Source organism: Vombatus ursinus, unplaced genomic scaffold, assembly GCF_900497805.2.
Source record: "Vombatus ursinus unplaced genomic scaffold, bare-nosed wombat genome assembly UNPS02015255.1, whole genome shotgun sequence".
Classification (NCBI taxonomy): Eukaryota; Metazoa; Chordata; class Mammalia; order Diprotodontia; family Vombatidae; genus Vombatus; species Vombatus ursinus.
This window is the reverse complement of record NW_020955033.1, coordinates 14,443,185-14,458,784: the sequence shown is the minus strand read 5'-3', so window position 1 is coordinate 14,458,784 and position 15,600 is coordinate 14,443,185. Positions and strand designations below refer to the sequence as shown.

At 35.8% G+C, this 15,600-nt stretch overlaps 1 protein-coding gene across 2 annotated transcripts in view; it reads right to left on the bottom strand.

Moving 5' to 3' along the window:
- Positions 1–15,600, bottom strand: part of LOC114031823 (desmocollin-2-like) — a 66,571-nt gene that overhangs the window by 26,338 nt on the left and 24,633 nt on the right. For both annotated transcript variants that reach the window (XM_027846956.1, XM_027846955.1), the window contains exons 8-11: positions 10,312–10,446; positions 9,665–9,850; positions 4,311–4,558; positions 781–923 (exon numbers count right to left, since the gene is read on the bottom strand). In XM_027846956.1, coding sequence (XP_027702757.1) covers positions 781–923; positions 4,311–4,558; positions 9,665–9,850; positions 10,312–10,446 — 712 coding nt within the window. The remainder of the gene's footprint in view (positions 1–780; positions 924–4,310; positions 4,559–9,664; positions 9,851–10,311; positions 10,447–15,600) is intronic.

Here is a 15,600-nt window from a genome sequence, read left to right as displayed (position 1 = left end):
AGAAAAGGTAGTCTCAAAATATATGAGATAGTTCCCTAGGAATATTACACATATATGTGTGTGTATGTGTATATACACGCATATACATATATATACACAGTAATATAATGCATTACATGTATGTGTATATGCACATATGTGTGTATATCTTATATATGTTATACATATATGCTACATATACCTAATACATATTTTGAAATTCAATACATATTTTGAATGTTATTACATATTTCCCTAAGCTAATCCAAAAGAGAGGGCAGTTAGGTGACACAGTAGATAGAGTGCTAGGCCTGGACTCTTCCTGAGTCCAAATCTAACCTTAGACATTGACTATGTGATCTTGGGCAACTCATTTACCCCTGTTGACCTCAATTTTCTCATCTGTAAAATGAACTAGAGAAGGAAATGGCAAACCACTCCAGTATCTTTGCCAAGAAAATTCTACATAGGGTCATGAAGAATCAGGTATGACTGAAAATGACTGAGCAACAACAAGAATCTAAAAGATGAACAATCTACACACAGATCATATTTTATCATATAAATCTTAGATGGGATATTTAATAGGGATAAAATTCAGCATGTAAGTTGGAAATAATGAGAAAAAGCTACTCGTACATTATCATATCATATCATACCATATCATAGATAGTAAAGTATATAAATCCTAACTGGAAATCAATAATAAAAAGGAGTATACTAAGACTCAAATACACTTTGGATACCTGAGTTATAGCATCACTCTATGGTGATTCCTTTGCAATATTATAAATATCTCACCTTTGTCTGTTGCAAGCACTGTAATGCTGTATACACCATTTTTAACGACCTCTGCTTCTCTGTCCAATTTTTTGGAAGTTATTATTGACCCTGAAGTTTCATCAATGGTGACCCATCCTTTGGGATCATTTAATTTCTTATACCTATTAATAAGGAATAAAAAAATTTCATAAAACTCAAAAACTTGAAACATTCCAAAATATAATATTGCTACTAAATTGCTTTCCTATTCCATTTTACAAAAACATGGAAAGTATAATGGTGTTACTGGTGAAGCTGGGAGGAGAAGGCATGATGAAGATGGGCCTGAGAAGCACCCCAGCATATCAGCAAGGACAGGGACAGAGAATTAAAGGGACCATCATAAAAGACAGACGCTTCGGGGAGACAGGTTGTGGCAAATTGAGTGATTGGTTCTTCTAAACTATGTGTCACCTCATCCAGAACTGACTTTGAAGTTTGATTCTCTCTGTCCCTATAATTAATTGGTTTCTGAAGTTTGATTCTCTCTGTCCCTATAATTAATTGGTTTCACACCCACAACCCACCCATCTGAGATCTGGGTTCTTTGAACAAACCTTGGTTAGGGACCAAACCCAGCCTCTTGCTTTATACTTGCTTGGCTCTCCATTTAGAAATCACCTTTGTCCTCTGGAGGAGTATTGCTCCTCTGCCCAAGTCTTTTACTAATCTCTGGCACATAACAGCCAGCCTTCCCCAGGTTGGGATACCATACTTTGTCTGACTCTGTACCTGAAGCTGTCAATGGCAGAGCTACTTGCTAGTCCCTTATCTGGGAGACTCCAGAGCTATGACAAAATTTGACCCAAACACCAGAATAATTCACTATTTTGTGAGGTGCATTTGCTACTGGTCCAGGAAGACAGAAGTAAAATTTTAGTTAAGACAGAGGGTTGAGTCAGTAGACCTTAGATCTACACAGCACTAGAAACTCCCTTACGTTCTTCCATTGAGCAGACAATGGATCTCCCAAGGCTTCTAGGCCAGTGAAAGATTCTCATGGACCCCCTAAGGAGCCCAAAGGTGACCTTTGTGGGTATCCTGACTAGCAGAGTAGGTTTTCTTCTGAGTCACTCTCTACCTGACTGAATTACCACCCTCTTCAAACCTTGTACAATGTGGACAGATTTCTTTAGAAGTTCAAAGGGAGTAGTGTGCCCTTTATCATCTTAGAGTTAAAACTACCAACCAGCAGATTTATTGGCTTCAGTAGGGACACTTTGCTTCTAGGCCTTAAGGTCTGCTGGTCAGAAAATAACTTTTATTCATGAAAGGAGATATATTCATGGCCTACCTTGACTGCTACTACTACTCCTAATAATAATAGCTAACATTTATATATCACTTACTATGTGCCAGGCACTGTACTAAGCACTTTACAAAATTATTATCTCATTTGATCCTAACAACAGTCCTGGAAGGTACATACTATTACTGTCACCATTTTGCAGATGAGGAAACTAAGTCTAATAAGAAGTTACAGACTTGTTCAGGATCACATAGCTAGGATGTATCTGAGGCAGGATTTGCCCTTACTCTAAATCTAGCACTCTATCTTCACTGTGCCATGACAACCCAGAGCAATTTCAGACCTCCTCATAGCTCCACCAACGCCAGATCAGTTGGGCAATACTATCAAGTAGATTCACTTTCACTCTGACTTATGTTCCTGGACCATGAAATGTGAAGGTAGAAGTGCTGTCATGAAAAGCCAGATCCCAGCTGGAGCCTTATTACAGACTATATCCATTAAACCTTAACAAATCTATTAGAGTTTATCTGCTAGAAATTAAGGATACTTATAATTACACTTGGTTATGCAACTTCCAACTGTATATGGATAGGCCATACCTTACGATAACTAATTTTTAATATCTAAAAGGTTCTTATACCTCCACTGTTGCCTTAGATATATCCTGACTAGCGTAAAGTTTTATATTTTCCATGACGGCTAAGTATCAAACCACAGGGATCATTCAAAACATTCTACGTGGTTGTCTATGACTTTAGGTGGCTGAAACAATGACGTAACTAGGTAAATGCAACTGTGGCATGTTAGAACGTCAAACCATTATGTGCCCAGGCCAAGGAACTGGGGGCACAGCTCCAGTTGTTCAAACTGGCTGGGCAGGGGCCAGTCCAGGGGGGATAGTGCTGAGATATCATGCCTTCATGACCCATTTGGAAAGGATTTACTTCTTCACTGCACTTTCCCTATTTTAATTGTCATAAAGGGAACATGAATTGAATCCTGGAAATATCTCTAGTACCACCTTTACTACTTATCAGAATGATTGTTCCACCCCAATTGTTATTAATATCATCTATTCATCTTCTTAAAACATACTCTTCCATAAGAACTATGATTTCCACAATTATTGTCCACCCCATCTACTCTATGCACTGCAGTTCCTAGAGAAGTAGGAAGCCAGACTAACTTACAGCAAGAAAAGTGGTATATAAATGAGAAGCTGACTACTATCACATCCCAAAGAAACCCACAACCAAGTTTGTCTATTTTCCCATAATCTCCACACCATCAGACTTCCCAAAAACTGATATAAAAGGCTGTCTTCTCATCAATCAGGTTCTAATTCCAGGCTCATATTGGCTGTGGTTATTCTCCTCTTTCCATCACCCTTGTCTCTTTGGTCTAGCAAAATCACCTCATTAGTGAAATAAAGTTTTTTGAGGGGAGATTTTTTTTAATCCCCTCATGGCAACGTGTATACCCTTCGTGTCTAGCACAGTAGCTTAAATATAGTAGGTGTTTAATAAATATTTGTTCATTTGAATTCAGGTCCTTGACTGCTACAGTTAATTAGGTAAAGGGTGGAAAAATATATTGTGCAGATGATCATTACCTCACATAGACAGTGGGACCACTTGAGGATTTTGTGGACTGGCAATGGTATAGAACTGAAGAAAGGACATGGAAACCAGCCCACAAAATGTACAAGCCATAGAAAGGGTAGAGACTTTTCCCCCCAAGGCTATCCCAAACCACAGCAAGAAGTTTAGACAGGTATGCTGACTGATGGAATGGTGTATGAGCTCATAGCATTCTTTCAGAGGACGAGTGAAGAGAAAACAAAGCTGACTCTGTCCCTATGACCCAGCTTTCTTATCAGTAAAGGGTAGGGGTGGAAAATGCAAACAGCTGACATAAAAGACTTAAAATCAGGGAGATGACTGTCAGACAAATGGTCAGTTCCTCTGACATGCCCTGTTTGCTGCTTCCTTATCCGATACTAACCTCCCAACCTCAAGTTCCATTCCTAAAACCCGTTTTTCAACTTATTACAGTGCTTGGAATTTCGGAGCTCTGAAGAAACCCTAATAAGGACATAGTTTGACTTTTTATTTTACACTTTCTTGGCTCCTGACCCAGATATTGCCTCTCTCCTCAGTAGGGGATTGCCCTTCCCCAGCCTCAGTGTTTGCCTAAGCCCTGGCCTTTACCCAGGCAGGACATGACACTGTTTATGTAGATAAGGACTTATTTGTACCTTATATCTTTGCTGCTTCTGGTTTCTGTGTCCTGTGCTTTATACCCACTGGCTCTTGTCCCAATGGATACATTTTCCTTGATGCGAACACTTTGTGCTGGTGGGCTGCAATCTGGGCCTTCATCCTGATCTATTACATTTATGGTTACCATAGCTGTGTTCATGCTCCGTATATCTCTAAGGAATGGGGCTTCATTGGTTGCACCAATTTCCAGTATCACCTTGTGATTTTCCTCATAGTTCAGTGGCTATAAAAGAGCATTCACATCAGTTTAAATGTCCATATGACATGTTGAGCAGGTTAATGGTAACTATTCAATTTAGAAAACAAATGTAATCTCATCAAAATAAGAAATATGAAAATCCTGTGTCACAATTATATTTATATGTGTGTGTATGTGTGTGTGTGTGTGTGTGTGTGTGTATCCCAAATCAGAAGACCCATGGATTATTTTTAAAGTGGTTTCAGTTCTATCTGGTATAAAAGCCTATGAAACCTATAATCCTCTGATATCTCTGTGGCCAACAAAAGAAAAAAAAAACAAAAAACAAAGAAAGAAAAGAAAAAAGGAAGAAAAAGAAAAAAAAAGAGTACAATTGCTCCAAAAGGAATGACCAGAAATAGGTAGCTGTCATTTGTTTTGATAAGTCTTGGGAGGTTCTCTGTTATGTCATGAATACATGTCCTAGAAAGACAGTAGCTTTATTGTTGTTAACAAGTTGACAAACAGCTCCCTTGACCCTGAATAGGGAAATCATCAACTACCACTGTTTCTAGTTTTCTCTAGCTAAAAGAGGCTCTAGCCAGAACCATATGCACGCCCTAGACTATAGTTCTTAGAATGTACTCTCACTTTCTCCAATATGCATGAACAACATATAAACACTGAAAAGTTCAACTTTTAGGGAGAGGCAATGTGACATTATGGGAGGCTGCTACTCAAATATAAAGAAGGTTAACTAACATATTAAGGATATGTTGCTGTTTTTGTTTGTTTTAGAAAATTAAAGAAAACTCACAAGGAATCATACTTTCAAAGTACTCTACACATTTACAGAATTGAACCCTCTGTTCATGCTAGGAATGCTCTTTCTCCTCTCCTTCACCTTCTGGTTTATTTCAAAGTTCAGTACTAATCCACCTTCCTTAAAAGGCCCTTCCCAGACCTCTCTCCTAGCCCCTCCCCCCGACTCATCCCTTGCCTCTGAGATTACCTCCCTTTTATATCATATGCATTTCGTACACATATAACTATTTGCATATTTTCTCCTCCATTAGAATACGACCTCTTTGAAGGCAAGGTCTGTTTGTGGGGTTTTTTTTGGTTGTTGTTATTTTGTATGTGTGTGTCCGTGTGTGTTTGTGTGTTTCTGCCTTTCTTTGTATCTCCAGCACTATATAGAGTGCCAGACACCTAGTAAATGCATGTTGATTGATTGTATCCAGACTCCCTTTTCTTTAATCTTCTTAACTCTTTCCCAAGATACTTAAGCATTCAAGGAGTGGTAGGAATTGGTGATTTACTGATAGACTAGAGCCAAAGGGTCAGAAGAAGAGAATAATAGCAGTCTAAGTGATAATTGAAGCAATTATTTGTCAACCTAACAACAATAGAGATATCTATTGTCTCCTGGGGTATGTGTCCACGATATAATAGAGAATATGTCACAACTAATCAAAAACAAATGATAGCTACCTACATTTGGGTATTCACATGAGCATACTTCAAAAAGGAACATAAAAAATATCATCAGCAAAGTAAAGGTCTTGGGTAAGTAAACTTGGGTAAGAAAGTCTTGGGTAAGAAACTGAAGACCACAGAAACACAGGTTGCATTTTTCTTACTGCTGTCCACTGAAGTAAAGGGAGGCAGAAGAGAAAAACAAATTTGGAAAGAGGAATAGTCAGCTAAGAAGGTTATATCTGAGAATGGGATTTTTATTTCTGGATTATGATTTATAATGGATACAGAGATGACAATTTATTGACAGTCATAGATTACACCTAATAGAGTCTAAAGATATTTGTCAAGTATCTTCCCCCAAAAAAGGGCTTTAAAATAAAAGGGATGGAGGATTAAGACTGTCTGTGTATATCCTCCAAGTTAGATGGTTCAGAGTGTCCACAAAAGGAAAAGAACAGTAACTGAGATACCCAGAAATTCACAGGAGAAAAATTCCAAGGAGAAGCACTAGTAGTAAAATTCAGGACTTCAAATGTCTATATGTAAATGCCTAAAGTTTAAGAAACAAAGAGAACTAAAGGTCTTGACAGTGGAAATAAAATTTGACTTCACAGATATCATTGGGACTTGGAGGGATGAAACCCATGCAGGGATCATAATTGTTTCAAAAGAAACAGAGTAGATTAAAGGGAGATGAGGTAGCATCGTATATTAATTAGATGAAAAAATCTAGGAACCAAAGGAGGGGAGCATGATGGGAGGCATTTGGTAAAGGAGGGAGATCAGAAAAAGTGTACAAAAGATCAGAAGCAAGGCCAGATAACAGAGGACTAATGTAAAAGCATGGCAAAAGTTCCATGAACTGTGTCAGAAGTGCTAAAGTTCAGAATGAGCTGATGTTGGCAAGGGAAGCTTAAGAACAGATTATTTAATAGATAGTTGGTGAGTGTCTAGAAAGGAAGCAGTGATTACAAAGAGTCAACCTGGCTTCATCAAAAATAGGCCATGTCAGGCTACCCTCATTTCCTTTTTTGACAGGATTATTAAACTAGTAGATAAGGAAAATGCCCTAGTTATAGTTTGCTAATATTTTTTAGCAAATCTTTAAATAAAGTGTCACACTGTCCTTGTGGAGAAGATGCAGAGCCATAGATTAAGCACAATATAATTAGATGTATACAGAATTGGTTGAATGATTGAATTCAAAGAATAGTTGTTATTACATGGTAAGTCTCCAGTGGAGTTCTCCAGGGATCTGTGTTTGGTCCTGTGCTATTCAGCATTTTTATCAATGACTTAAATAAAAGTATAGGTGGATATTTATCAACTGCATAGATGACACAAAGACAGGAAGAATAGTTAACACATCCAATGACAGTCAGGTTCCAAAAGGTTCATGACAGAGCATTTTGGCTAAATCTTATAAAACAAAATTCAGTAGAAATAGATGGAAAGTCTTATAATTGGGTGCCAAAAATCAATTTCATAAATACAAGATGGGGAAATATGCCTAGATAGCAGTTGTTCTTAAGAAAAAAAAAAGGACCTAGGGATTTTGAGTCATCGAAATGATGTTACAACCAAAATTTAAAAAAAAAAAAAGCTAATACAATCTAGGGCTACTTTGAGAGAGGCACAGTTTCCAGGAATAGGAAATGAAAGTTCCATTGCCTTCTTCCCTAATCAGATCCCATCTGGAGTATTGCATTTAGTTCTGAGCTCCATAGTTTAAAAAGAACATTGAGGAACTTTACAATGTCCAAGGAGCAACTAGGATGATACAAAACTCTGAGTCTATGTCACATGAGGATCAATTGAAAAAAGAGGAATGTTTAGTCTTGAGAAATAAAGACTCAGAGAGAAGAGGAGGGGGATGGTAATAGTTTTAAAATATTTGCAGAGTAGTCATGTGGTTGAGGGATTAGGCTTGTTCTGTTTGTTCTGAGAAGACAGGAAGAAGAGGAAAGAGAGGAAATTGTAAAGAGGCAAATTTATACTTGACATCAGAGCAAAACTTCCTTATAATTAGAGCTGCCCAAAAGTGAGAGGGGCTGCCTGGACAAGTGGTGAATACCACTTCCTCAGAGATCTTGAAGCAGAGGTTGGATATGGTATAGTGGAAATTCTTTTCAAGTTTGGAGTGGACTAGAGGGCTGCTCAGTTCCTATGATTCCAGGATTTACTTAAAGTATGACAAAATTTAGATAGTTAAATAAATGTTTAGTTCCAAACTTTGCCCACTGAATACGTTCATGAAATGTGATTATTTCCTAATAGCATGGCCTTTTCAAGAAGCCAGAAACTCCTCTACATGTTGAATTCCATCAGATATAAAGAGGTAGAAACAGTCAAGTACCAATGCTTATTTCTGCAATGCTTTGAAAATACAAGGACTAATTTAGAAATACATATATTGGTGGGGGTTTTGTTTATGTTTTAAGAATCATTGGGTTTAGGGCAGGAGTTTGTTTAGGACAAGAGGTCCATGAACTTGGTTGAAAGAAAATTACGTGTTTATTATTTTCATTAACATCTAAATTAAATTTATCATTTTCTTCAATTATTTAAAAACATTATTCTGAAAAGTCTATAGGATTTACCAGACTCCATCTATCTCTCTCTCTCTCTCTCACACACACACACACACATGCGCGCGCACACACACACACACACACACACACGACCTTCTGCTTTAGAGGAAGAAGAATCATCTAACCCAAATGTCTCCTTTTACAGATAAGGAAATTTAGGCTCTTGGAGGTCAAGTGACTTGCTGAAGTTCATATAGCTAATCAGAAGCCAGACTAGAATCTGAAACCATGCTCCACGATTCTAAATTCAATGATTTTTCCACTGCTGTCATGTTGTCTCTCAGAAAATTACTTGAGAAAAGGCCATGACACTCCTCAACAACAGAGGCTTCCAGCAACTTGGGGGACCTTAATAGAAGATTGGTTGAACTTTATTTCAGGTTGGGGTGCCATAGCTACTCTTCCTAAATTCCTTTGGTCAAAACTATGAGAGTACTCTATGAAATTTTCTGAAACCTAGATAAACTGATTTGAGAAATTCTTGCCCTGGCTTTTGAACTCTACTAGTTTGGAATTCCATCAAGCTTCCCAGAAGGGAAAGAAAAAATATGGTTTCCCTTTTACTCTGGAAACCCTTTTCTTCCTCCTTTAGCACTTGCAAAGCCTCAAAAGAGTCAAGGCTTCCTAATTATATACCCAAATGCTAAGGAAGCCTACTTAAAACTAGAAGTTGACCTGGAAAAGCCTCTGAATGTTCTCAATATTGAACTGGAATAGTAAAATCACATTTCTTGAAACAAGTAAATATAACCTTAGAAGACATTCATGGATCGTACTTTTCTTGTCTATGCTAGACTGGATCAGTTGCTAAAACTGAGAAAATGCATGATTTAATTACATCAGTTAATGTCATATTGGCATAATGATTCTGGCTATGAAGGACTGGAAGTCATTCACTAATTAAGATGAAACGGTTCATAAACACATAGACTGGAGGAGTGCCTATATATGACTGAGAAACACAGATTTTTACACTTTATCTAAACATTTGTTTTATTTCTGTAGATGCCAAAGTTCATTTAAGTGAAGTCAATATGACAAGTTTTAGATTTTCCAAGCTATGATTTTTTTTTCTTACCTTAATAACAGATAAAATGCCTTCATTGGTTTGGGGGTCTGTCACAATCTGAAAATTTTTATTTCCATTGCCTTTTAAAATGGTATAATTAGCTCTCCAATTAGCAGTGTTAGGCAAATCCTTATCTTCTACAGCTATTCGCAAAATATTCCTCTTGATTGTATTTTCTTCAACTGATGTTTCATACTGAAATAAATAAAAGTCTCATTAGCAATTTTCTTTACAAAGAGAGAAAGCTATGTTAAGGGCAGTGAAAGTTCTCTTCACTCCCCCAACTCCAAGAGCACTTGATATCACAGTTTTCACAAATGTATTTAAAACAAGGAATTCAAATGGTCTGGTCATTCAGGGTCATTTTTAAATAATGCATTTAGAGTAAAAATTAGTCTATGTGACAAAAGAATACAATCTTCATGCTAATCAAAGTGATAAAGCAGTTTTCTTCTTATGTATATCAGCCATCTAAGCTTTCTTTAATTTTACTTGGAAGAATTTGAATAAGGATGCTACTCATTTTGTAATTTTGTGTTTGTTTTTCAGAAGTTAAACATTATATTGACTCAGACGACATGATTCATGGTAAAAGAAAAATTAGATGTTTCAATTGGATGTAATCCATTTTATATTAAATAAGTATAAGCACTTACCATAGGCTTTGTGAAAGTGGGAGCATGGTCATTCACATCTTTTATTGAAATGATACAAGTTGATGTATTCATCAAACCAAAAAATTGACCATCCATATCTTGTACTTTCATTTTCAACTTGTATTTGTCTACTACCTGAAACCAAAAATAAAAATTCAATTGTAGGAGAAAAGCTAATGTTTGTTCATATTCTTAGACCATTTATCAAATGGGAAATGGGTCTGTTTTCTTATAAATATGAATACATTTCTTATAAAACTTGGAAATGAGACTTTTATCAGAGAAACTTGCTGTACAAATTTTTCCTAGTAATCTTAGCTTCATTAGATTTGTGTTAAAACTTTTTTTTTAATTTTATGTATCGAAATTTATACATTTGATCTTTTATGATACCCTATACATTCTTTGGTCATGGATTTTTCTCCTTATCCCTACATCTGATAAATAACTTTTTCTGTTTCTTTAATTTATTTATGATGTAACCTTTTATATCTAGGTCACATGTCCATTGGGAGGTTATCTCTGTATGTGGTGTGAGGTATTGGTCTAAATCTAATTTCTTCCACATTATTCTCCAATTTTCCCAAAAAATTTTTGTCAAATATTGAGTCCTTATCTCAGTAGCTAGGGTCTATGTTTATCAAATAGTAAGGTATCAGACACACATACTTCTGTATGTTATATACCTACTCTGTTCCACTGATGAATCTCTCTTAGCCACTATCAAATTGTTTTTAAAAATAACTACTTTGTAGTATAATTTGAGATATGGCACTGATAGGCACTGGTGGACCCTCTTTGTTTTCATTTCTTTTCACCATTTCTTTGAAGTTCTTGACCTTTTTTTTCTCCATACAAATTTCAATAATATTTTTCATTCTAAGTTATAGATATATTATATTTATCATTTTAAGGAAACGATCATCTATTCCTTTGAAAATTTCTTTTTAAAGAAATTAACAAAATTGAGACAAAAAAAGAATTAATAAAACTAGAATTTTTTAAAAGATAAGCTATGAATTAACTTGATTAAAAAGAAAGTAGAAAATTAAATTACCAATATCAAAAATAAAAAGGAAAATTCAAAAGAAATGAAAAATGAATAAAAATTATTAAAATCTAATTATTCAACTACATGCCAAATGAAGTAATGAATATTTACAAAAATATAAAGCATCCAAATTAATGAAAGAAATAGAGAACTTAAACAACCCAATTTCAGAGGAAGGAATTAAACCAAACTTTGGCTTTGAAGCTTGGGCCTTCCATGCATCCCTCTTCACCCTAACTTCTCTTCATTTAATTTTGATTCATACCATTTTTTTTCTGAAATGTCTACCATCTCCCAGTACCTAATAGATCAGAAAGGTCTTTCTTTTCCTTCATCTAATTAGGTTATAAAAACCCATAGAAAGGAAAGTATTTCCATGACTAACTAGAAAGAATAAAAACAACAATTGGACTCTTGCTTTCATGTGACTAAAAATATAATTCTAATATCTTCTTCAATTTACCACCTCCTTATGTTGCACTTTGGCATCTATTTTTACACAACATGGCTAAATCGTTTATTTAAACCTACACGGCCAAAGTTTGTCAATTGCCTTTATGCCCTTTGATTCAGACTATGGTTGATGACATCACAAAGGAGAAAAAGTACTGACTGTGGAGTCAGAGAACAATGGTTCAAATCCAACCTCTAAAGCTTACTACCTATTTGAGCTTAGGCAAGTCACTTCACTTCCTGGAACTCAGTTTCTACACCTCTACAATGAATAGTTTGCACTAGGTGGCATAATGCTACTTTGTTTTACATGATAATTTCCCAATGGTCTATTCACATGATTTGTATAGCACATAGCACAGCACCATATATGTAGGAGGAAAGGAGAGAAGATACCTTTCTGATCTATTGGGTACTGGGAGATGGTGGACATTTCAGAAAAAAAGGTATGCATCAAAATTAGATGAAGAGGAAAAGAGTTGGGGTGAAAAGGGAAGCATGGAAGGCTGAAGTTTCAAAGTCAACGTTAAAGGTCTTGCTTTTGTTCATAATGCATTGGGAAGTTTTATAGTAAGCTCCTATAACCGCAGATATTTTTTTCCAGTAAAATATGTGAAAGATACTTTCAAATTTTAAACCAGCAAAGTTAATTATTAAATACTTTTGAATGATATTATATGTTCTAAATATTAAAATAGCAAACTACATACTAAGTTAAGTTATTCATTTGCAGCACAGAGCTAACGTTTCCTCCCCATAATCTTCACTCTCCTTGATACCCTGTTATATTGGAAAGGACTGACCAGTCTCTTGACCACCATTCATATACTCTCCTGTTCCTCCTCTTTGAAAAATCTCTCTGCCTCTTTCCTCCTGCCTCTGAATTTTCCTCCACTGTCCTTAATGTGAATGTTCCTTACAATGAATTATCTACGAAAATTTTTTACTGAAGCTCCTGACCTTAAACATATCTAAAACTGAACTGTTCTTGTGAAAACTGCTACCTTCTTCAAAACACCAAAACCTCAAAACCATGGATCTTTGACTCCTCCTTCTTCTTTGTCCTCTTAAGTAATCAGTTTCCAGATCCTATTAATTTATCCTTCATTATGTTTTAAATCTCATTTTTATTTCCACTGCCATTCTGATTGTCCAGAACCTGATGAATGTAAGTTTATTTCTACTATGCCAGATTTTCAAATAATCTGAATCTAGACTACTCTAAGTCTCCTAAATGTTCCTATCTCTACACTCTTCCCTCTTCAATTAATCCTATATATTAGTCTTCCTAAAATACTCAACACACATCCTGGTAAGCAGGAATGTTTCTATCATACTTCAAAGTCAATAAGATACAATTCAAACTCTTTAAAGTGGCACTTAAAACTCTCCACAATCAGAACCCAATCTGCCTTCTACCTCATTTCTTATATACATTCTGCCCTGGCTAGACTCCTATCTGACTACTGTCCTCTAAATATAGGGGATTCATTACTGCTTACCACTATGGTTTCTGTCATATGCCCCACCCTGATTCCTCCCATACAAACCCTATGTAGTCCTTGTGTCAGGGTGTACCTTTCCTTGAAAGTTGTCTGACTCCTATCCTATAATGGCTTCTCCAACTAGAACTTAAAGATTTTATACATGAGGAAACTGAAGCAAATAGGATTAAGTGACTAGCCCAAGGTCACACAGCTAGCAAGTGTCTGAGGCCAGATGTGAATTCAGGAAGATGAGTCTTCCTGACTCCAGGACTGACACTCTATTCATTGCACCATCTAGCTTCCCAGAACTTACTAATCTTACATTTATTCAATATATAATCAAATGCTACAATAAAATGAGATAATATACATAAAGCACTCTACAACCTTAATATGCTATATAAATGCTAACATAATTATTATTGAAAAAAATTATCATTTTTATCCACTACATCATCATCCACTCACTATTATTCAGCCCTTTGTAATCAAGTCTCTATGCCTTCTTTTCAATTTTTTCACTGAAAGTCACCGAAGACAACACAAAACTGAAAACAAGGTAGATGCCCATGGATTAGAGAATGGCTAAACAAATTATGGCATATCAACATAATGGAATATTATTGTGTTATAAGAAATGATGGGGCAGCTAGATGGCACAGTAGATAGAATTCCAGGCCTGGAGTCAGGAAGATTGATCTTGAGTTCAAATCCAGCCTTGGACAAGTACTAGCTCTATGATCCTGGGCAAGTCACTTAACCCTGTTTGCCTCAGTTCCTTATCTGTAAAATGAGCTAGAGAAGGAAACGACAAACCACTCCAGTACTTTTGCCAAGAAAATCCTAAATGGGTTCACAAAGAGTTTGGCTGAAAAATAACTGAACAACAACATAAAAAATGATGAGTGTAGGGGCATCTAGGTGGTACAGTGGATAGAGCACTGGCCCTGGAGTCAAGTGAGTTCAAATCCAGCCTCAGACACTTGACATTACTAGCTGTGTGACTCTGGGCAAGTCACATAACCTCACTGTGTAGCCAAAAAGAAAAAAAAAAGGGGTAAGTATGATAACTACAGGGAAACATGGAAAGACTTGCACAAACTGATGCAGTGAAGTAAGCAGAGAATAATATACACAACTACAACAATTTAAATGGAAAGAAACACCACGAAACAATAAAAAGCATGTGTTGAAAAATTATTAAAAAAAAAAAATTACGGCCTCAAAGAAATGAGAAGACATCCCATCCCTCATCCTTTCCAGAGTGGGGGAAGGTCCACAGGTATATTGCATATATTTTCAGTTTTTTTATATATATATAGATTGGTTTTGCTAATTTTTTTTCTCTTCTTCCTCTTTTTCTTTTAAAAAATATTCTTTATTATATAAGATAGCTCTCTGGAAGAGGGGAGGAGAAATAAGATGGAGGAAAATACAAACAAAAAAATCAATAAAATGTTATTTAAAATATAATTAAAAGTCACAAAAAGGTTAACTCAAACACCTTCTCGTTACAGCCATTACTGTAAACTAACTCTCTATCCTCCTTCTCATTCTGTACAATAATCCTCTCAAGATATTTAGTTGCCATATTGTACCATTATCAAGATTATAACCCACCAGAACCCTCAGATCCTTTTCATGTTTAGCCATTATTCCCCCATATTATGAAGTTCTGATCAAAATGTAGAATTTTTATGTTTATCTTGATTAAATTATATCTTAATATACTTAGCCCAATTGAAGGCTATCCATCAGGCTATCTTTTTTCTGATCATCATTTATTCAATGTGTTAGCTAGCTCTCCCAATGGTGTGTTATCCACAAATATGGTGGGCACTGTTATCTCATTTGAGAAAACCTAATTGGAAGAGATGGCGGAAGAGAGAGAGAGAATACTATTCTTCCTTCTCTTCCTCCTCCTCATCATCCTTATCTTTCTCTAAAGAAATCATAACTCTCTGAAGAGATGACATTATTTTTTCTATCCACCACAATGCCAGGACATTGCAATACAAAGAGTTAGGGTTCAATATATTGTTGACTGAATTATTACTTTTGCTTTTGATTACTTTTTGTTTGGAAAAAATGTCTATTGTGATTTAAGGGCTGAGTGGTAATAATAATAATGATGAGGTTGATGATGATGATGATAATAATACCTTTTTATTAAAAGATGCTACATGTATTCTGAATCCTACTTTCAAGATGAACAATCAGCATGTGCTGATCCATCACCCACATTCACTCTGCCAGTTCCTTTCATAACCAAGAGCACATTTTTCAAACCAGCTCATG